Source organism: Megascapheus bottae, chromosome 10, assembly GCF_031878675.1.
Source record: "Megascapheus bottae isolate mThoBot1 chromosome 10, mThoBot2.hap1, whole genome shotgun sequence".
NCBI lineage: Eukaryota > Metazoa > Chordata > Mammalia > Rodentia > Geomyidae > Megascapheus > Megascapheus bottae.
The window spans coordinates 21559748-21582901 of record NC_143518.1 but is presented as its reverse complement, the minus strand read 5'-3'; the positions used below and the strand labels follow the sequence as shown (position 1 = coordinate 21582901).

General features: G+C 37.5%; 1 protein-coding gene across 5 annotated transcripts in view; it reads left to right on the top strand.

The window, feature by feature from the left end:
- Window positions 1-23154, top strand: part of Cep350 (centrosomal protein 350) — a 127955-nt gene that overhangs the window by 50746 nt on the left and 54055 nt on the right. For all 5 annotated transcript variants that reach the window (XM_090340320.1, XM_090340321.1, XM_090340319.1 and 2 more), the window contains 9 exons: window positions 495-616; window positions 4440-5509; window positions 8616-8769; window positions 11894-12063; window positions 13236-13419; window positions 18010-18212; window positions 18929-19092; window positions 21743-21853; window positions 22785-22925. In XM_090340320.1, the coding sequence (XP_090196446.1) occupies window positions 495-616; window positions 4440-5509; window positions 8616-8769; window positions 11894-12063; window positions 13236-13419; window positions 18010-18212; window positions 18929-19092; window positions 21743-21853; window positions 22785-22925 (2319 nt within the window). The remainder of the gene's footprint in view (window positions 1-494; window positions 617-4439; window positions 5510-8615; window positions 8770-11893; window positions 12064-13235; window positions 13420-18009; window positions 18213-18928; window positions 19093-21742; window positions 21854-22784; window positions 22926-23154) is intronic.

Genomic DNA, 23154 nt, shown 5'->3' with positions numbered 1-23154 from the left:
GCTTGTACTCAGCCTGGATGCTGTCCCTGAGCTCTTCAGCTCAAGGCTACCACCCTACCTTGAGCCAAGCCCCACTTCCCATTCTCTAGAGGTTAATTGGAGATAAGAGTCTCAGATCCCTTTTGTGCCTGGGCTGGCTTTGAACCTTGATCCTCAGATCTTAGCCTCCTGAGTAGCTAGGATTATAGGCGTATGCCACTGCGCCCCAGCTCAACTTCCATCCTTTTGTGTGTATGTGGTTCCAAGGAATTGAACCCAGGGCTTCATGCATGCTAGGCAAGCACTCTACCATTAGGCCACACTCTGGCCTCTTTAATAGCTGTTTTAAGACAAACTGAATTTGTATTGGTTTCATTGTGTGGAAAAATCCTCTGGTTTATGATCATTGTTAAACCGAAATGACTTTATGAGTTTCTTATATGCTTAAAGAGATCTTAACAAGACCTTAAAGAGACCTTTGTGATGAGAGATTAATATCATGCCTTTTCTTCTAGGCCAGACCAGGATATCAGCCATCTGGGGAATCTGACAAAGAAAACAAAGTACAGGAACGTCCCCCAAGCGCATCTTCCAGTAGTGACATGTCTTTGTCAGAACCTCCACAACCTCTTGCAAGGTAAAAAAGAGAACGAAAGATAATTAATATTCTTTCATTTGATTAAATTTAATGTGGTGTATGTTTAGTGAATTTGTCAACTGACTTTTGTACGAGAGCAGAGAGGTTTATTTAGAAATTGGTTAATTTCTTCTAATAGTTACTAAAGCTTGATGCAGAGCTATATTTCCCATATGCCTTAATTGGTTTTTAAAATTTGAGCTGTCATTGATTGATTGTGCTGGTGATTGAATTTAGGCCTTACATTTGCTAGGCCTGGTGATTGAATTTAGGCCTTACATTTGCTAGGCAAATGCTTTTTTCAAACTGTATCCTCAACCCTTTATTAGTTATGTTCCTCTTATAAATTTCCTTTGTTGTTAGTGATATTCCTCACTAGTTGTCACGTAATAGCAACTAGGAAAATGTTTAGTTTTGGGGGGGAGAGGAGGATTGGTTGTTGTTGTTTTTTTTTTTTTTCTGGAGCTGAATTCAGGACTTGGGCATTGTCCTTGGGCTTTCTCAAGGCTAGTGCTCTACCACTTGAGCCACAGCATCACTTCCTGCTTTTTCTGTGTATATGGTACCTAGGAATAGAACCGAGGTATTTGTGCATGCCAGGCAAGCACTCTACTACTAGGCCACATTCCTGGCCCACTTACTTTGATATACTTATCAGAACTAGAAAAATATTTGGTGGCTCATGCCTGTAATCCTAAGTTATTCAGGTGGCTGAGAACTGAAGATCTCAGTTCAAAGCCAGCCTGGGCACTAAAGACTGTGGGACTCGGGGCCCGGAGTTTGGCCTAGTGGTAGAGTGCTTGCGTAGCACGCAGGAAGACCTGGATTTGATTCCTCAGTCTGACATGCATAGAAAAAAGCTGGAAGTGGTGCTGAGGCTCAAGTGGTAGAGTGCTAGCCTTGAGAAAGTCAAAGGACAGTGCTCAGGCCCTGAGCTCAAGCCCAGGACTGCCAAAAAAAAAAAAAAAAAAAAAAAATTGTGAGACTCTTATCTTCAGTTAATCTCTAGAAAATGGGAAGGGTGGGAAGCCTTGAGCTGAAGAGCTCAGGGACAATGCCCAGGCCAGGGGTAGGGTGGTAGCCTTGACCTGAATAGCTCAGGGCCAGTGCCCAGGCACAGAGTTCAAGCCCCATGATCCCCCCCCCACCTCCAAAAAATTAAAAAGAATAAGAATTGAATATATACCAGGTATTACACCCAGTTTAAAGGCTTCAACCCAAGGTTCTGTAATCGATTGTTAATGTCAGTTCCTTCTTTAATTGGAAGCACTCTTGTTTTCTTGGATCCAAACTCATAATGAAAGTTTGTTAGATAGAGACATCGTATGATTGTATGGTTACAACTTATACTTTGGAGAAGAGAAATATTTTGAAACTCTTGAGAATGCACAAATAGAAATAAAATCACTTTACAGTTTGGAGTAAGATTAGTAATATAACTAACATTTTATGCTAGGGGTCAAATCTAGAGTTTTATGAGTACTAGCCATCTAAGAGAACTACTACTGAGCCAAGTATTTAGTAGAGATAATGATTGTCTTTCTGTTTTATAGAAGAGGCAACTGAGACTTAGAATGTAATTTGTCATCTCAAAGTCAAAACATTAGTGGTAGAGATATAGGTTTGAAATTTTAGGCCATCTGACTAAAAAAACTAATACTTTTAACTATTCTATGTACTTTGTTTCTAATAATAAAATATTTCAAAGGGTTTGTTTACTGTTATAAATAAAATTTCAAATTTCAGTAGTAAATAAACTTTAAAAATATAAATACTTTCTGGGTAAGGAATATTCTTTTTTTTTTTTTTTGCCAGTCCTGGGCTTGGGCTCAGGCTTGAGCACTGTCTTTGGACTTTCTCAAGGCTAGAGCTCTTCCGCTTGAGCCTCAGCACCACTTCTGGCTTTTTTCTATGTATGTGGTACCGAGGAATCGAACCTGGGTCTTCATGCATGCTAGGCAAGCACTTTAACCACTAGGCCAAACTCCCGGCCCCAGGAATATTCTTTATTATTGCTGTCAGCCTACGTTAATGTATTCATGTCTCTAATTTTTGCCTTTCTCTGAGATGCTTTATAATTCTAAACAGTTTATATAATATTAGAATCATTCTAAACAAAAATCTACTGTCAGACTCTAATATCTTTTTTTTTTTTCTTTTGCCAGTCCTGGGTCTTGAGCTCAGGGCCTGAGCACTGTCCTTGGACTTTCTCAAGGCTAGAGCTCTACCACTTGAGCCTCAGCACCACTTCCAGCTTTTTGCTATGTATGTGGAGTACCAAGGAATTGAACCCGGGTCTTCGAGCATGCTAGGCAAGCACTCTACCACTAGGCCAAACTCCCGGCCCCTAGACTCTAATATCTTAAACGAGTATCTTTTCTTTCTCCTGCCTGTCCCTCTTCCGTTTAAATTTTTTTTTTGTTGCTCTGTGTGTGTGTGTGTGTGTGTGTGTGTTGGCCTAGAAGCTTTAACTCAGGGTTTAGGCATGGTTCTTGAGCGTTTTGCTGAAGGCTAGTGCTCTACTCTCTAGCCCCCTTTGCTACTCCACTTACAGCTGGTTTTTGGTGCATAATTGGAGATAAGTCTCACAAACTTTCTTTCCCTGACTGGCTTCAAATTGTGATCCTCAGATCTCAGCCTCTGAGTAACTAGGATTGTAGGCACGAACCACTAGTGTCAAACTAGTTTTTTACTCCCCTCTTTTTTTAAACTTAACACATAAAAATTGAACATGCAATTTAGAAGGTATTGTGTGTCATGTTTTAATATGTCTTCTTTCTCTTATTATCAATATATTGTCCATTGACTTTTGATAACTACTTATTACTTTCCTTTCCCTCCCTCCCTCTCTCCCTACCTCCCTTCTTCCCTCCCTTCCTCCCTTCCTTCCTTCCTTCCTTTCTTCCTTCTTTTTTTCTATCTTTCATCAATAATGAGGTTTGAACTCAGGACCTGGATGCTGTCTCTGAGCTCTTGCTCAAGGCTAGCTGCCCTACCCCTTTGAGTCACAATTCAACTTCTTCCTTTTCTTACTTCCTCATTTACTATACATAGCTTTAACATTCTAAAACTCATTTAATTTTTTTGGCAGAACTTGGATTTGAACTCAGGGTGTTAGGCTTATTATAGTTAGGTGCTCCACCACTATGCCATGACTCTAGCCCTTTTTCTTTTGGTTATTTTTTGGTAGTGTCTTACTTTCCGGCTACCTATCCACATGGACTATCCATTTTATGCTTTTCATCATAGTTGGGATGATACTCAGCATATCTTATCTTCTTTCTGAAAAGATAGAGTCTCATAGACTTTTCTGTCTGGACTACTCTTGGACCATGATCCTTCTGTTCTTAGCCTTCTGAATAGCTGGGATTACAAATGTTGGCCACTAGTGTCTAGCTGTAATCTCACTTTTGTCCAAACAAAATGGACCCACATCTAACTGTTAAGAAAGGTATAAATAATAAATAAAAGGATTTAAATAAATAAAACATATTAGTGTCTCATTTTGATTGTTTGGTTATGAGTAATTTTATCCTTTTTTTTTCCTTTGAGATACTTCAATTGAATTTAGAGACTTGTGTTTAGTAGACAAGCAAGGATTCTTTACCACTTGAGCTATAATTATGTAATTCTATTTGTTTTAGGTGTGCATGTATTACTTTGAGATGTTGAAACTAACAATGATAATTTGGTTTGAGGATGTAGCTCAGAGGTAGAGTGCTTGAGCAAGCCCCTGAATTTGATCCCACAACAGCAAGAACAGAGAAAAAAAATTAGTTATGAGTTGCTGTGTTAAATAACACATTATAACTTACATTTACAGAAAAGACTTGGTGGACTCTACATGGATGCAGCCTGACAGATTGAGCCCACAAGTTCCCAGTTCTCAACCACAGCCTCTTGTTGGAACAGCTGGAAATTTACTTTCCCATCTCTTGAATCTAGAACATGTAGGAATTTTGCACAAGGATTTTGAATCTATTTTACCAGCCAAGAAGAATCATAATACGGCTACATTAAGTTTTACACCTCAACCATTTCTGACCTCACCAGCTGCAAATCCAGATGCCTTGTTAAAACCTAGTGCCAGCCAATATAAGAGTAAACTGGATCGTATTGAAGCTTTGAAAGCAACAGCTGCTTCTTTGTCTAGCAGGATTGAAAGTGAAGCCAAAAAATTAGCTGGCGCCAACATTAACTATGGATCAGTTTGGAGTGCTGAATGTGACGTACAGCAAGCACCTCAAGAAGATGGACCTTGGACCAAAGCTTTAAGTCCACCTGTGAAAGAAGATACAGAAGATGTTTTCTCAGCCCGAATTCAAAAGATGTTAGGAACCTGTGTATCTCATGCAACTTTTGATGATGATCTTCCTGGTGTAGGAAACCTTAGTGAATTTAAAAAGCTTCCTGAGGTGATAAGACCTCAGAGTGCCATTTCAAGCTTTAGAATGAGATCCCCTGGTCCCAAACCAGGAGGCCTGCTGGCACAATTGTGTAAAAGACAGACTGACTCTTCTAGCTCAGATGTGCAGGCTGGTTCTCAAGAAAAAGCCAAAATGTCTCTTTGCTCCAGTACAGACTCAGTTAGTGAAGGGCCTCTTCTTAGTGAAGGGAGTCTCTCTGAAGAAGAAGGAGGCCGGGACAAACAGCCTCTTTTGAAGGTAGCAGAAATCTTGAAAGAAAAGGAATTTTGTGCTGGTGAAAGAAATCCTTATGAGCCCATCAAAGAGTTTCAGAAGGAAGCTGAGAAATTCTTGCCACTTTACGGGCACCTAGGTGATATGCATAGCAAAGGACCATGGGAAGAACTGGCAAAGGGAAGTCCACATAGTGTCATTAATATTTTTACTAAATCATACCAACTATATGGAAAAGGAGAGAAAACTAAAGGTATATACTATTTAGATGTTGTCTAATATAAATTCGTTTTATAATTTCTATACAAAATTTATACTTAGGCCTATAACATTTTCATTCTCATTACTTGAATATTGGAGACTCACTATCCATATTAGATACATGAATTATCAATAAGATTATTTAACTAGAGCATTAATAATTTAATCTTTCCATTTTTATTTTGTAGTTTTTATTGTCATAAAATAGCTAATTGTAGACATTTTCATATAGTTTAGAACTACTCATAGGTTATATGTTCAGTATTGGATATATATCAAGCCTGTATTAGGTTTTCTGGGACCATACTTACATATTTAGACAAGTTTTTTGTATGTGTATTATTATTTACATTAAGGCCTGGATGCTGTCCTTTAGCTTTTTTGCTCAAGGCTGATACTCTGTAAGTTCCATCTTTTTTAGTAACTCTACTTCCATCTTTTCTGGTTAATGGAGATAAGAGTCTCGCAGACTTTTTTTGTCTGGGCTGGCTTCAAACTGCAGTCCTTAGATCTCAGTCTCCGAGTAGCTAGTGTTATAGTGCTAACCACTGCCACCCGGTTTCAGTATGTTTCTTAAAACAGTGACTTGTGACTCCTGATAATATAGCGGTTAAATGGTAGTTACATGGAAACTACAGACATTGCTTGTTAAAACTAATTTCAGACTTTGAACAACAATTTAGCTAATGTATTTGAGGTGTAAGATAACTTGTGTGTGTGTGTGTCTATGTGTCTATGTGTGTGTATATATATATATATATATGTATATAGTTCTGGGGGTTGAACCCTGGGTTACGTAAATCCTGTACATGCTAGGCAAATACTCTACTATTGAGCTATGTTTTCATCTCCTAAGAGTAGCTTCTAAATTTGTCTTTCTCTTCTGTATAACAACTTCTATCTTCAGTGGTGGTTCAGCTGCATTTAAGTCTCTTTCTCTTTTATTTTGGTGGATTCTACCCAGTTTATACTAACATAGCTTTAGAACTTCCTGGAAAAGTTTACTTTATATTGTAAGCAAATTATGACAAGTGAAGTTTTCATTTCTGTCTCTTAGGCTCAACTGGCTATCATATTGCTATTTCTTTGGATTTATGTTTGTGTTTAAGCACTTCTTTATGACCTTATGAATCTGTTATATAATATTGCTCACTTTTCTTTACTTATTCTATTTAAAATTCAGTTTGATTCAAATTTCTTTTGACTTTTAAGTTCAATTTTTTCCCTTTTTTTTTTTTTAAACTTAAGCTCTAGTACTTGTTAATAAGTACTCTGCCACTTGAACTATACCCTAATCTTTTTTAAAAAACTTGTTTTTGATAAAAGCAACCTATGGAAATCAACACTTTATTTTTACTAGCATACATTAGTTACATGGTAGAGGTCATTGTGATATTGCCATGTGTTTATATTATATTTCAATCAATCTCCTTCCCTCTATCATTCTCCCCTCTCTTCCCCATTTCAGAAAGTTTCATTGTTTTATTTTCAGATATATAAGGTGCTTTAATACTCATCCTCTTTTACCTTCCTTGTTGTCCAATCCTGTTTTGTAACACTTTATTTGTAATACAAAATTTGTTGTTAAATTCTTTTTTTGTTGTTATTGGTCGTGGGGCTTGAACTCTAGGCCTGTGTGCCGTCCCTGATCTCTTCATCTCAAGGCTAGCACTCTACCACTTGAGCCACAGTGCCACTGCTGGTTTTCTAGTGGTTAATTGGAAATAAGAGTCTCACAGACTTTAGTGCTGGGGCTGGCTTTGAACCACAATCATCAGATATCAGTCTCCTGAGTAGCTAGGATTACAGGCGTGAGCCACTGGTGCCTGGATTGTTAAATTCTTACATTAGATGGGATTTGCTTTGGCAATATTGGAGTTTGATTTCAAGGTCTTGCAACTGGAACTCTACTATTTAAGTCATACCTCCAGCCTTCCTTTTTTTAAAATTTGTTTTGTGTCTATCCTGGGGCTTGAACTCTAATCCTGGTTGCTGGTCTTTTAGTTTTTTTTCCTCAAGGCTGGCACCCCTGCCACTTGGGCAACACCTTGACTTCTGACTTTTTTTTTTTTTTTTTGCCAGTTGTGGAGTATGAATGCAGGGCCTGAGCACTGTCCTTGGACTTTTTCAAGGCTAGAGCTCTACCCTTGAGGCACAGCACCACTTCCAGGTTTTTTCTAAGTATGTGGTGCCGAGGAATCAGACCCGGGTCTTCGTGCATGCTAGGCAAGCACTCTACCACTAAGCCAAACTTCTGGCTGACTTCTGACTTTTTGCTAGTTAAGTAGATAAGATTATCACAGACTTTCCTGCCATGCTAGCTTTAAACTCGTCCTCAGATCCCTTCTGAGTAGCTAGGACTATAGATGTGATCCATTAGCAGCCCTACTTTTTTGGGGGAGGGTGGGGGGAGACTTAAGTCTCACACTTATGACACATTTCTGTCTGTGCTGGCCTAAAAGTAAGTCCTCCAAGTCTCAGACTCCTGAGTAGATAGGATTATAGGCATGAACCCCTAGGACTCAGCTAGATTTTTATTTTTCATAGTCACACTGAAATATTGAGAGATGAAATAATATGTTATATAGGATTTGCTTCAAAAATAATCTGTGAGACATGGATGAGAGTATATTGTCATTGTTGAAGCTGAGTGATGGATATTTGATTTCTTTATGCTCTATTATTTTCATTTATAATTGATAATTTTCCTAAAACAAAACAAAACAAGAACCCTGCTAGAAAGCTGGGTGCAATGGCTCACACCTATAATCCCAGCTACTCAGGAAGCTGAGATCTGAGAAGCTGAGATCTGGGCACTAAAGTTTGTGAGACTTACCTTCAAATAACCACCAGAAAACCGGAAGTGGTGCTGTGGCTTGAGCTGAAGAACTCAGGGACAGCACCCAGGCCCAGAGTTTCAAGCCCCACAACCGACCAAAAAAAAAAAATCTTGCTAGATAAAAAGGTAAATTGAAAATAGGCCCTATTAAAACCAAATAAGACTCTCTATATATGTCAATTAATCTTCATTTTGTAGAATGCTTTGCTTACATATATTTTTATTTTTATTTTTGACTATACTTCAATTTTATCTTTAGCTGGTTTTGAAGACCGATTTGATAGAGGATCATCTGCATCACAGCCTTTGAATGCCCTTACAACTCCTCTAAGCAGTATTTCATATGAAGATGATTTTGTCTCCTCTCCAGGGAGTGGAACTTTGACAGAAAAAAAATCAACGCTTGAATCTAAGTAAGCTAAAATCTGAAGACTTATACTCTGAAGAATAAAATAAATGTACAATTGAGAATGGTGGTTTGAAAATAAGTCAAAACTTCTTATTGAATGATACGTGTAGAGGCTATATTTATAGTTATTATATCTCTTATGTATAGCAGAAGAGCATGGACTCTGGGTTTAAATCCTTAAAATCTCATTATTAGTTGCTTATATTTGTTTAAAAGGTTCTTTTATTTTGCTGGGAGTTTTTTTTTGGGGGGGGGGAATAGGAGATCTTTTTTAACTTTCTCTTTTTTCTTCCCCCCACCCCTCATCCCACCCCAAGAGCTGAGGATGGAACTCAGGGCTTTGCACTTGCCGGGCAAGTGCTCTTCCACTAAGCTAAATCCCCAATCCCACTTTATTTTAAAATGACGAAAAATATTAGTACCTATATGCATTACAGAGTTTTTAAGAGTGTTATTTGAATATAAAATACAAAGTTGGGCTTGGTGCATAGTAAGCAGTGGTTAGGTTGCCAAATCAATCTATAAATCTCCAGTAGAGTATAGTATTAGGAAACTACCCCTTAATGCACTGAAGTAAGGAATTTAATAAATGTTTTTCTGTGTTAGAATTAAGATCAGTAGGCACTTACTCTGAGATCCTGAGTAATATATATGTGTGTGTATGCACGTGCGCACATACACACATTTTTTTGTTTGTTTGTTTTTTGCCAGTCCTGGGGCTTGAATCCTGGGCCTATGCACTGTATCTGAACTTCTTTGCTCAAGTCTAGCAAGTTACCATTCAAGCCACAGTACCACTTCTGGCTTTTTCTGTGTATGTGGTACTGAGGAATTGAACTCAACTTCATGCATGTTACCTTCCACTAAGCTTCTACCACTAAACTACCTTCCCAGCCTTATATGTGCTGTGGGTGTATATATATATATGTGTGTATATATAGCTGTGTGTGTATATCACACACACATATTTTTTGGGGGGGTTGGTTGTGGGGCCTGGGTGCTATCCTTAAGCTCTTCATTTCAAGGCTAATGCTCTACCACTTGAGCTATAGCACTAGTGGTTAATTGGAGATAAGAGCCTCAAGGACTTTTTATGCCCTGGCTGGCTTTGAACCATTATCCTCAGATCTCAGCCTGCTGAGTAGCTAGGATTACAGGTGTGAGCCACCAGTGCCCAGTTCATATATATATATATATTTTAAAATCAGGAAAATATGCCTAACATTTTAAAAAGTAGTTGTGCTGTTTTATAACATCCAATAATTACTGTGCAATTAATGTATCAAGGTGTAGGACTGAAAGACTTTGTATTAACTCTATTTTTTTTTTAGAATAGCCTGAGTAGGTACTATATTGTTATTATTCCTGTTTTAGAATAGAAGCTAAAGTGACTTATTAAATGAATTAAATTTTGCTGGAAAGAATTTTATCTTTAAAAATGATTAAAATAAATTAAAATACTAAGTATATTAACTAGCATAGTTAATTAAAATTAACATGTGATTCTTCATATTTTTTGCATTTCAAAGTTATAGTCCACATAAAATTATTTTATGAGGTCACAAAAATTAGATATAATTGGAATACAGAAACAAATATTATTAAAATGATAACAAAAGGTATGGTTTTAAGGTTTTTTTTTTTTTGCCAGTTGTAGGGCTTGAACTCAGGGCCTGAGCACTTTTCTCAAGGCTAGAGCTCTACCCTTGAGCCACAGCACCACGTCCAGCTTTTTTTCTATGTATGTGGTGCCAAGGAATTGAACCCTGGTCTTCGTGCATGCTAGGCAAGCACTCTACTACTAGGCCAAACGCCTGGCCCCTAAGTTTTAACTTCTGAGCTATAGGAATGCATTTTATTTGCAGGTTAAAGTTACTATTTTCTTTTTTTCTTTCTTTTCTTTTTTTTTTTTTTTTTTTTTTTTTTTTTTTTTTGGCTTGAACTCTTGAGTCTGTGTGCTGTCCCAGAGCTTTTCAGCTCAAGGCTGGTACTCTTCCACTTGAGCCACAGAGCCACTTCCGGTTTTCTGGTGGTTATTTGGAGATGAGAGGCTCATGGACTTTGATGCCCTGGCTGAATTTGAACTGGGTTACTCTGATCTTAGCCTCCTGAGTAACTGGGATTACAGGCATGAGCCACCAGCACACAGCTTAAATTTATTATTTTCTGTAAGCTTACTGGAGACAAATAGTTATACTATGTAAAAGTATAATATTAAATAGAAATCAAGACCAAACTTTGCGATATTAGACATTACATTTTTTTCTCTTCTAAATTTGAAATATTAGTTTATATTGTCTCAACTTTAGTAAACAACTCACCCGACATTTTTCTGAGTAAAAAATTGAGCCATACAAATGGTGGAGCATTAGGTTTGAGTACAGAGAGGCTCAGGGATAGAGCCCAGGCCCTGAGTTCAATCCCCAGGCTATATTAAAAAAAAAAAAAAAAAGTCATTGAGAACAATCTACGCTTTATAGTAACAATGAAAAAAGCAGAATGGAAGCCACCTTTGAGTATACGTAAATTCTTCTGGTGATTAAGTAGATTTTTAAATGTCTTTAGTGTAAGACCTTTTTCTTATTTTTGATTATTATAAGTTTATTTAATAAAAAGTTTAATATGAAATTTACATGAACCAATTGTTTTTGTTGTTGTTGGTTGTGAGGTGAACTCTGGAACTGGGCTCTGTCTCTGAGCTCTTTTTCACCGACTTTCATGCCCAGGCTGGCTTTTAACCGTGACTCTCAGATCTCAGCCTCCTGAGTAGCTAGGATTACAGGCATGAGCCACTGCGCCTAGCTATGAACCAATTTTTGTATCTGTATATGAAGTTCTGTGCTCAAAGTCATTACCTTTATTTCAAGGCTTCTAACAAATAATTCTAATTTTTTGTATTTCCTCTTTATTAATATTGTGTTGCCCTCTAATTGCCATCTCTATAAATTTATAAAGGGAATTAGTCCTCACAATTTTCTTTCGACATTTCTTGTAACTTTAGCAACTTCTTTCAGGGTTGGATGTGATTATCATGTCTATTCTACACCTTCAAAGTTGCTTAGAAGTAGAATTGTGGCCTCATTCAGACATTGTGGTTTTTTTCAACCACTTTTACTTTTTCTTTACAGTATTATTGGTAGCGATTTAAACATTCAGGAGGGTCATTCTAGCAGAAAACCTGCCTATGAGCTTTCTTCTACGGACGTTACTTCTCAGCATTCATCAGGAGCCCTGTCTGCTGCATCATCTCATTCATCTACTTCAAAAGGAAAGAAAGGAAAGAAAGAAAAGATGGAATGTGAGTGGAATTCTTCGTGGTGACTTTTTCTCTTACCAGTGATTTTTTTTCTATGTATGTGGTACTGAAGAATTGAACCCAGGTCTTCATGCATGCTAAGCAAGCACTGTACACTAGGCCAAACTCCCAGCCCCTCTTACCAGTGATTTTTGTGGTAGTGCTCTAAAGTTATGATTTGATTCCATAAGAAGTTAGAGGAATTTTTTTCATGATAGTAAAGAAGTATAGGCCAGCCATGGTGGTACATTCCTGTAAATACCAGCTACTCAGGAGGTAGAAATCAGGATGATTATAGTTGGGGCCAGCCTGGGTAAAAAGTTAGCTGATCTCATCTTTCAGTGTATATCTATTGTCCCAGTTGTCTGGGAAGCATAGGGAGAATTGCGATCCAAGGATAGCCTATGCAAAAAATGTGAGACCCTATTTAAAATATAACTAGAGCAAAATTAATAATTTTTTCAGTAATCTCAATAAGATACATCCCTGTAAAGTAAGGTTATTCATTTATTTTTTTGATGGCAGTCTTGGGGCATGATCCCTGAGGTTTTTTTGTTTTGTTTTGTTTTGTTTTTCCCCTCAAGGCTGGGTCTCTGCCACTTGAGCCACAGCTCTATTTTTATCTTTTTGGTGGTCAATTGGAGATGAGAATCTCACAGACTTTCCTATGTGGGCTGGCTTTGAACTGCAGTCCTAAAATTTCAATCTCCTGAGTTGCTAGGATTACAGTTGTGAGCTGTCAGCACCTGGCAAAGTAAGTTTATTATTTATTGGAACATTTTTATGTCTACACAGTTCTTACTATAGAATTTTCGAGAATTATGTAACTCTGTTGGCAGCTAATACTATTTTTCTCTTCTGCATTTTATCCTTAAAAACTCTTAGTTTTTAGTTGTTTATAATATACTTACTACCTTTCCTCTTATTACTGGTTGAATGAAGAGCTATTTATTTATGAATATCAAGTAGAAGGTATTGATGGAAGACTTCATTTTCTTAAATGAGCAGAAAGTTGAAGTGCTTTATTTTCAATGCAGAAAACACATTTTAAATTTAAGTTAAAATTTCAAATATTTTTGCCCAGGCTTTAAAATTATTATATGAAAATCGATAGATTGGCTATGTAGTTCAGTGTCTCTAATGTTAGTTGTATTAATAAGAAGTTTGTGTTACAGGGTTGGATTCATTCACTGGAAATGTTCAAAACTCACTTGATGAGGAAAAAGTACAATCAAGTTCAGAACGTGGCTCCTATCAAGGAAAAATATCTAGGACCAGTAGTAAACTTTCTGTTAAAGATTATGAACAGAGTTTTGATACTGAAAGCACTTTAGAAGAACTTTCTGGGCATTCTGTGAGGTATAGTACTTTACATTTTGATTTCAACCTAACAGTTAACTGTGCATGTCTGAGCTATTATAAGATTGTGTATGTTGTAAACAGAGTTAACTTTGTTCATACTGTATTTTAGAATGTGGTCACCTTTCACTTCAACTGCTATAATCTTTCTAGGAATTTTGTGCCTCAAGTAAAACTTGGACTTTTGTGCCTGAAAGCCCTTTATTGCCATAGTATACCTGACTGTTTTTTGCTTAATCATCTACTTTCCTAGAATGTAGTGATTTTAGAAGACAGTTACCCCACCAGCTTGAACAACCTAATTCAATTTGAAATGTTTTCACCGAATTACCATGAAGTATCTCACTTCCATGTCTACAAATTTTGCTTCTCAGCTGTTTTCAATTCTTTAAATACAATTTCCTGGTATCTTTTTGCTGTATTGTTGATATTATTTATCCGTCTAAGCTTTTCTCTCCTGTGCAACTTACTAATCACTCAGATTTTGAAATGTTACTGTTATTGCTGACCATAAAGCTTGCACATTCTGTACTTTTAAACATTATTTATCACATACTTACTTTGCTGCTTACAAATAAACTGTAGTCATAGTTTCCTGTGTAATTCTTGGTCCTTTGTTCACATGACTTTAAATATGCACTAATTCTGTGCTTCTAGAAATTGAGGCTCTAAGGAAATACAAATTAATCTTTCTTTATTCCTTCTCTTCCTCCCTTTTTTTCTCCCTCCCCCTGTCCTTTTTCCTTGTCTTGTTGTTGTTGTTGTTGTTGTTGTTGTAGTTGTAGTGGGGCTTGAACACTGGGCCTGGGCACTGTTCTTAAGCTCTTCAGCTCAAGGCTACTGCCCTACCTCTGGGCCTGGGCGTTGTCCCTGAGCTTTTCAGCTCTAGGCTATCGCCCTACCCATTGAGCAACAGCTCCACTTCCACTTCTCTGGCCATTAATTGGAGATAAGAGTCTCACAGACTTTTGGTGTTGGGCTGGCTTTGTACAGCAGTTCTCAGATCTCAGCCTTCTGAGTAGCTAGAATTATTATAGGTGTGAGCCACCCCCCATCTTTCTCTCTCTCCCCCTCCCTCCCTCCCTCCCTCCCTCCCTCCCTCCCTCCCTCCCTCCCTCCCTCCCTCCCTCCCTCCCTCCCTCCTCTCTCTCTCTCTCTCTCTCTCTCTCTCTCTCTCTCTCTCTCTCTCTCTCTCTCTCTCTCTCTCTCTCTGCTTACTGTCAAGAGGGATTCAGTTTATCCTGAAGACAGCCTAGGCTGTGATCCTCCTACTTGTGCTTTGCTTCCTCCTGTCACTGGGGGTGACAAGGAAGCATCACTGCCCCTAGCCATTAGCTGTAGTGGAGTCTCATTCACTTTTTGTCTGACTTGGCCTCAGGTCACAATATGATTGAAATTACTAGAAATATATCTTTGGAAATGTTAGTCAAAATGACCTTTTCTGCAATGGGAATAAGCAGTTATAAACTGATACAAAGGATACTAAATTTGTATAAAATCATAGAGTGAGGTACTGAGAACTTACTTTTATTTGTTGTGGTACTGTAATTTAAAGTGATTATTTTTTTTAGGTTCCCTAGATGAATTTAGACACATTCTTCAAAATATAGTAATGTTACTTTATTTTTGTTTTTGCTTTCTGGGGTTTCAATTAATCATGATCAGCTGTGGTACAAAACTATTAAATGATTCTTATTTTAAAGTACATAGCATTCTGATTATCATAATGAAATCTTACCATATAACTTCATCTTGTATGTGACTCATCTCTTTATCTAGAATACTTAAGCTGTATATACTCCCAACCTATTTATTATTCAATAGCTATGTTAGTTACTAGATTGACTGTCACCTTCATATTGTAGTGCTTGTATTGAACTGACCTTTTAAGATTTTGACTTAAAATAATAGAAAAAAGCACATGCTAAGGTTGCTAACATTGAGTTGTAACCAGAATTACTTTCTGGAAAAAATTTTGAAGGAAAGAGAAATTCATGCACCTCAAATTTCAAGTTTCTACTTGAGTGAATGAAAAGTGCTTAGTTTAGATATGTATAGTAGGAATCACAGTATGTATCAATTTGGTATTTTCCAAAGTTTTAGACATTCAGTAAAGTTCTTGGAACATAGCACCCACATATAAAGTAGTATTTCTGTAAGCTTTTCATAAAAAATTAAAAGCATTTGTAAATGAGTGGTTCTGGTTTACTTTTATTTAAATATTCATGCTAAGTATAAGAAAAAAAACTTTTATCTCATAATTTTATCAGAAGCTAAAGGAAACCTTGTTTTAGTCTAGTAGAAATCACTGAATTGTGCTACTTTATTATCTGAATAATTTATGCAATAAATAAAAATTCAGTGTAAGTCAACATGCTTGATATGATGAGAAATAATGTCCCCCACTTTTTTTTTCTTGCTGGTCCTAGGGCTTGATCCCTGGGCCTGGGCACTGTCCTCAAGCTTCTTTTGCTCAAGGCAAGCACTCTACCACTTGAGCCATATCTCCACTTCTGGCTGTTTTGAGTATTTTTTTTTTTTTTTTTTTTTAGAGATAAGAGTCTCATGGAGTTTCCTGCCCAGACCTGCTTTGAAATGCGTTCCTTAGATCTTTTCTCAGTAGCTAGGATTATAGGCATGGGCCACTGGCACCCAGCAAAATAATGAAATAGTGAGTTTAGTTTAATGAGTTTACTTTCTCACAGAGAAACACACTGTCTAGACATGTGACTTATATTGCACTAAATATGCTACGAATTGTTACTATTAAACTGTTATGAGAGGCTACTTAATAGAAAGCACAGGGAGAAAGTATAGTCTTACAAGCTAGGTGGAAACAGATGAACATATACAAAATAGACATGGATATTGTGAAAATATTTTTTTCTGTGAGTCTGGGTCAATGGAAAGAATAGTGTTATGCATTTTTAAATTTTAAATACAAAACGATATATAAAGTATAGCTTACAACTATATTTTAAAACACTAGGGCTAGGAGTTTGGCCTACTGGTAGAGTGCTTGCCTAGCATGCAGGAAGACCCGGGTTTGATTCTTCAGTACCACATACATAGAAAAAAAAATGCCAGAAGTGGTGTTGTGGCTCAAGTGGTAGAGCTCTAGCCTTGAGGAAATTCAAGGACAGTGCTTAGGCCCTGAGTTCAAGGTCGAGGACTGGCAACCTCCCCCCCCCACCCAAAAACAAAACACACAAAAAGTAATATCTCACATATATTCTTATACACAATGGTTATTTTAGAAGACTTCATGATATATGTGCAATGTACAAGGAAAGAAGTAAGACCCTTTTTCCCATTTTAATTAATGTAGGGCTTGTGCCCAATTTTTTTACCACTGAATATCTAGAAATTAAAGGAGTATTCATAGTCATTCATTCATCACTGAATATAATTTAAAAATTTACTTTATTATTATAGAGATGATACGCAGAAGGGTTACATTTACATGTAGTAGGTAATAAGTACATTTCCTTTCACATTCTCTCCACTGCTCTTCAGTATAGTTTTGTGGTTTTAAGGAATGTTTTTTTCTATTCCTAGTTTCTCCAAAGCTTTTAACATGAATGGATATTGTATTATGTCAAAGGCTTTTTTTGCATCTATCTAGATGATCATGTGGTTCTTGTCCCTGGCGAATTAATTAATTAATTAATTAATTTACTGGCCAGTCCTAGGCCTTGAACTCAGGGCCTGGGCACTGTCATTGGACTTTCTCAAGGCTAGAGCTCTACCACCTGAGCCACAGCACTGTTTCTGGATTTTCTATATATGTGGTATGGAAGAATTGAACCCAGGTCTTCGTGCATGCTAGGCAAGCACTCTACCAACTAGGCCAAACTCCCAGCCCCTGTGAATGTAATTTTTAAAAATCATTTTTACTATCTTTGAATAGTTGTACACAGGGGCTTCCATTCAGCATCTTACTTTCTGTGTACAGTGTATCGTGATCAGTGTCACCCCTTTTCTTCCATTCCATCTATCTCAACCCTGCATTATCCTCAAGTTTCCTAGTTCCATTGAGGGTTATGACTATTCACCCATCATTCCATTTTCCATTTGCTCCTCTCCCCCCAACCTTAATAAACTTTAAAGCTTCTCTGGTATTCAATTTATTAAATTATCTTATTAATTGTTGAGAGGGGTTAAACCATGGGAATAAATTCACTTTTTTTTGATGGGGGGTGTCATGGGGCTTGAATTCTGGGCCTGCGCATTGTCCCTGAACTCTTCAGCTCAAGTCTACAGCCCTATCCTAGGGCCTGGGCATTGTCCCTGAACACTTTAGCTCAAAGCTACTACTGTTCTACCCCTTGATCCACAGCCCCACTTCCCCTTTTCTAGTGATTAATTGGAATAAGAGCCTCCTGAGTAACTAGGATTACAAGTGAGAGCCACTGTGCCTGGCATAAATTCACTCTGTGTATACTATATACTTTCGTCAGTTTGATTTTATATACATGGATATAGCCCTGCATGTATTGCTTAAGAAAGAAACATAGGTTAATCTTATGACTTAGTTGGTTCTTGAAGTCATTTCCTTTTTCTAACGTCTTTATGAAACCAAACTTCTAGTGGCTCATCAGACAAGGGAAGATCTCAGAAAACTCCAACTTCTCCTCTATCTCCAAGTTCTCAGAAATTGTTACAGTTTGACCTTCCAGGAACTTCATTGGAAAGATCTAAGTCCCCAGTCATAATACCTCCAGCTACAACAGGGTTGAAGCCTACTGCAGCTTTCACTGATACAAACAAAGCAGAGGTGGCTTCAACACCAGGCAAGTAGATTCATGCACTTTGAAGTTCTTAAATGCAAAATTTTTTTTTCCTGAAAATTCCTTATCTTTCAATTGAACCATAAGCAAATGTGATTATTCTTTAAACTATTAAGGAGAAGAAATATGTAGGAAATTAAATAGTGAAAAACATGGAGACTGAATAGTGGCAGTTTTCTCCTTGTTGCCAACATTTGTCAAAATGTACCCGAAGACATATCTCATATATGTTTGTTTGTTTTTTTTTTTTTGCCAGTCCTGTGGCTTGAGCTCAGAGCCTGAGCATGTCCTTGGGCTTTCTCAAGGCTAGCACTCTACTACTTGAGCCACAGTACCACTTCTGGCTTTTTCTGTGTATGTGGGGTACTGAGGAATTGAACCCAGGTCTTCGTGCATGCTAGTAGGCAAGCACTCTTACCACTAGGCCAAACTCCCAACCCCTCATATATGTATTTCTAAGTGCCTGTAGGTGTGTGTGTTTATACAAGTGCTTGCCCAGCATGCATAAAGCCCTGGGTTTGATTCTTCAGTACTACATAAACAGAAAAAGCCAGAAGTGGTGCTGTGGCCTAAGTGGTAGAGTACTAGTCATGAGCAAAGGAAGCCCAGGGACAGTGACAAGATGTTAAGTTCAAATCCTAGGACTGGATAATAATAATAATAATAATAATAATAATTTCATGTAAACTTTTCCATTTGACAATTATTATGCCCTCTAGGTTCTAAGCGCTTTTCTCCTGCTGGCCTCCAACATCGTATGGTAGCAGAACTCAATTATCTGAGTGCTATTGAAGAGTCTGTACGACAGCTGTCAGATGTCGAAAGAGTTAGAGGCATTTCACTTGCTCAGCAGGAGAGTGTTTCTCTGGCTCAGATCATAAAGGTGGGATTGTTTTTATTCTTTTTTTTGTTAATTAAAATAGCTTTGATGATGAGTTTTAAAAATGAAGTAGGGAAAAATATTTTCTTGTCATATGGCTCCTGTAAAACAGTATTGGGAAGAACATTTGGTAGAAGAATATACAATTTGTTTTCCATTTGATAGTGCTTTTTTAAAAAATGACTATGTGAAAATTAAATTCTTAATATTTTCTGTTTTCACTGACAACCAGAGATGAGTATAGTGGTTTTGTTGTTTTGTTTTAATGCTTTACTTGTTTCTTAAACCCAGGTGTTTGATAAAGTCAGACAAAGGAGGACTTTGGCTTATCAGGCAAAAATCAAGAGAGGTCTAAGCAGTGTTCATTAGTGGGTATGCTGTAGGTTTTTTATGGTTATTTAATTTTTACTGAGGTTTTAGTTACATTCAATAAAATAGGCAATTTTGATTTTTTTTTTTTTTGTCGGTTGGTGGCTGGGACTCTGGGCCTGGGCACTGTCACTGAGCTCTTCAACTCAAGGCTACCACCCTACCCCTGGAGCCACAATGTCACTTCCAGTTTTCTAGTGGTTAATTGGAGTCTCACAGACTTTAGTGCCTGGGCTGGCTTTGAACCTTGATTCGCAGCTCTTAGCCTCCTGAGTGGCTAGGATTACAGGTGTGTGAGCCACCACACCCAGCTACTTTAGTTATTTTTTACGGTATAATTTCCTGTTTTTGCTTATTTTGTCCTCTTTCCTCCACATAGTTGGGACCACAGGCAGGCATGTACCATCATGACCAAATTACTCATTAGTGGATCTCTTGCTAACTTCTTGTCTCATCCTGTTTTGATGTGTGATCCTCCTGATCTTTGCCTCCTGAGTGTCTGGCATGGTTTGCACTTAGCTCTTTTTAATTTTTTGCCTAGTAGTAGTCTAAGGATCAGTATGTCACAATTTGTTGATTATGTTGATATACATTTGAGTTATTTTCATTTCTGATCTAATAAGCATGCCTCTGATCTGAATTGTATTTATAGCTCTTGATATATAACATTTAATCCTTTTGCATAAATGTCTATGATTCTAATGGCTTGTTAAGTATAAATATTTGAAACTTTGGGAGAAACTGCCTTACCATTTTCCAAAATGTTTGTAACTTACTCACATGGAAGTATGTGAGGATTTCAGTTACACACAATTCTTACTTTCATTTAGTATTGTAAGTCTTTTTTAATTGAATGGGGCTAGTAGTTTGGCCTAGTGGTAGAGTGCTTGCCTAGCATGCACAAAGACCCTGGTTCGATTCCTTGGTACATGTACTCATTAGTTCTTTTTTTTGTCTCAAGACTGATGGAGTTGATCATCTTTTTGTTTATTTAGTGAGCATGCTTTTATTTTTTTACTTCAAATATATTATTTTTTAATTATAGAGATACAAGATTACTTGTATAAAGACTGGAATCAAGTTTTCTTCAAATGTGTTTCAGTTCTTGGCTTTTTCACTTCTTAAAACTACTTTCTAAAGTACAAGTTTTAATTTGTTACAATCTTGTTTTTGTGCCCAAGGCTACCATTCTACCACTTCAGGTACAGAGTCACTTCCCGTTTTTGAGTGGTTAATTGTAGATAAGAGTCTCATGAGGACTTTTCTGCTCAAGGGTTTAGAACCAAGATCTTCAGGTCTCTGCCTGTTGAGTGGTGAGGATTACAAGCAGGAGCTACTGGCGCTCAGCCAAAGACAACATTTTTAATGAAATTGGTTCTTCAGTCAAAATAAAACAGTTGTCAGATGTGAGGAATTATCTTTGCGTTTTTTTACTAGGAATTAAAAAAATGTTAATGAATAAGTTAGATGCTGTAATTTTTGCTTTTCTAGCCAGCTTTTCGTTTGGTAGCTGCTCTTAGGGTTGCTGCGGTTCTTTTTGTTTGTTTGTTTGTTTGTCAGTCCTGGGGTTTGAACTCAGGGCCTTGGCACTGTCTGTGGACACTTTTTGCTCAAGGCTAGCACACTGCCACTTGAGCCACAGCGCCAAGTTGTTTTGGGGAATCCAACCCAGAGCTTCTTGCACACACTACCACTAGGCCACACTCCCAGCCCCCCCTTTTTAAAAATATTTTTATAAAAAGTTACTCATTTTTTGTGTGTGTGTGTGTATGTCTCCCAATGTGGGGCTTGAACTCAGGGTCTAGTTTCCTGAGCTTTTTTTTTTTGCTCAAGGGGAGTACTCTACCACTGGAGCCACAGCTCCATTATTGGCTTTTTTGTTGGTTAATTGCAAAGAATCCACAGACAGACTTCACTTTCTAGGGTGACTTTCGACTGAGAGCCTCAAATCTCAGCCTTCTGAGAAGCTAAGATTACAGGTGTGAGCCATCAGATTCTGAAACTTAGTACTTTTGATAAGTGATAAATGGTTGCTGATTCTCCTGTCTATCATCTTTTCTTTAGGCTTCAATGTTAGATCTAAATCATTTTTGGTAGGAAGCTAGCATTGTTTCATGTCTGAAACGTCACAAATTACAAAGGTTGAGGCAGATGGCCAATTAGTTTAAGTCTTTATTAGGCACAATAGGCAGATCTTGTCTCAAAATAGAAAAGAAATCAAATAACATTGGGTTAAAACTCATTTAGTGTGTCAGAATTGATATTTGGCCCCTTTAATTTCAAGGCTCAACAGCAACGCCACGAGAGAGATTTGGCCCTACTGAAACTGAAGGCTGAAGAGGAAGCTCTGGAGTGCCAGAGACAGTTAGAAGAAACTCGAAATAAAGCAGCTCAGGTAAGATACTTTACAGCAGATGCTAATTCTTTCCTTTTTTGGGGGGGGGTGAGGCAGGCGGCAGGTTGGTCATTGGGCTTGAACTCAGCCTGAGCACTGTCTGTGTTCTTTTTCTCAAGGCTGTCACTCTACCACTTTGAGCCACAACTCCACTTCCAGTTTTTGAGTGGTTAATTGGAGTTTAGAGTCTCACTTTCCTGCCTGGGCTGATTTCAGACTGCGATCCTTAGACCTCAGCTTCCTGAGTAGTGTGAGCCACTGGCTCGCACCAGTGTAATTCTTTATTTCTGAATTTATTTATTTATTTATTAATTTTTTTGTGTGTGGGTCATGGAACTGGGCGCTGTCCCTGAGCTCTTCAGCTCAAGATTACGGATCTACTCCTGAGCCACAGCCCCACTTCTCATTTTCTAGTGATTAACTGGGGATAAGAGTAGCACGTTCTTACGTTCTTTAGTGGCCAGGCTGGGCTTGAACTTCGATCCTCAGATCTCAGCCTCCTGAGCCTCCTGAGTAGCTAAGATTACAGATGTGAACCACCTTGCCCAGCTTAATTATGAATTTTTATCTTACCCATTTCACTGCAACATTCTTTAAGAGTAAAAAGAAAGGATGTAAATATTTTATAAATTTACTTTATATAATTTCATATCATTTGGTTCTTCTTATGAAATAAGAAGTTTAGCTTTATTTCCAATTCAGAGAGCTAGCAAATGAGATCCATAGTAGTTAGTAGTCCAAAGACATATCAACTATGAATTATGGAGTTAAGACAAACTGAAATTTAGATAGTGGTCAAGTGTATTTTTTTAAAAAAACAAGGAATCTGATCCATGAAACTAAGTTACAAATTAAAACTAATTTAGGCAGAGGAGAATTTGAACCTAACATTGATTTTTTTATTGTTTTGTTTTTAATCTTTTATTGATAGGTCCATGCAGAATCATTACAGCAGGTGGTTAAATCACAAAGAGAAGTGACTGAAGTCCTCCAAGAAGCAACTTGTAAAATAGCAGCTCAGCAAACCGAGACTGCTCGCCTTACTACAGATGCAGCTCGCCAGATTTGTGAAGTAAGAGCCACTGAGAGTATCATGAAAATTTAACTTTTTTTATTGTTTAAGTTTTGAGCTTGGGCCCTAGTTGATGCTTAGCAGAGATTCTTAGCCTGAAGTTATACCTCTGGTCCTAATTTTTGCTCCGTATTTTTGAGATTGGGTCTGGTATCCTGTTTGGATATGCAACTATGTTAGGCTTCATGGTAACTAGGATATCAGGTGCATACTAGTGAGTCTAGGTCTT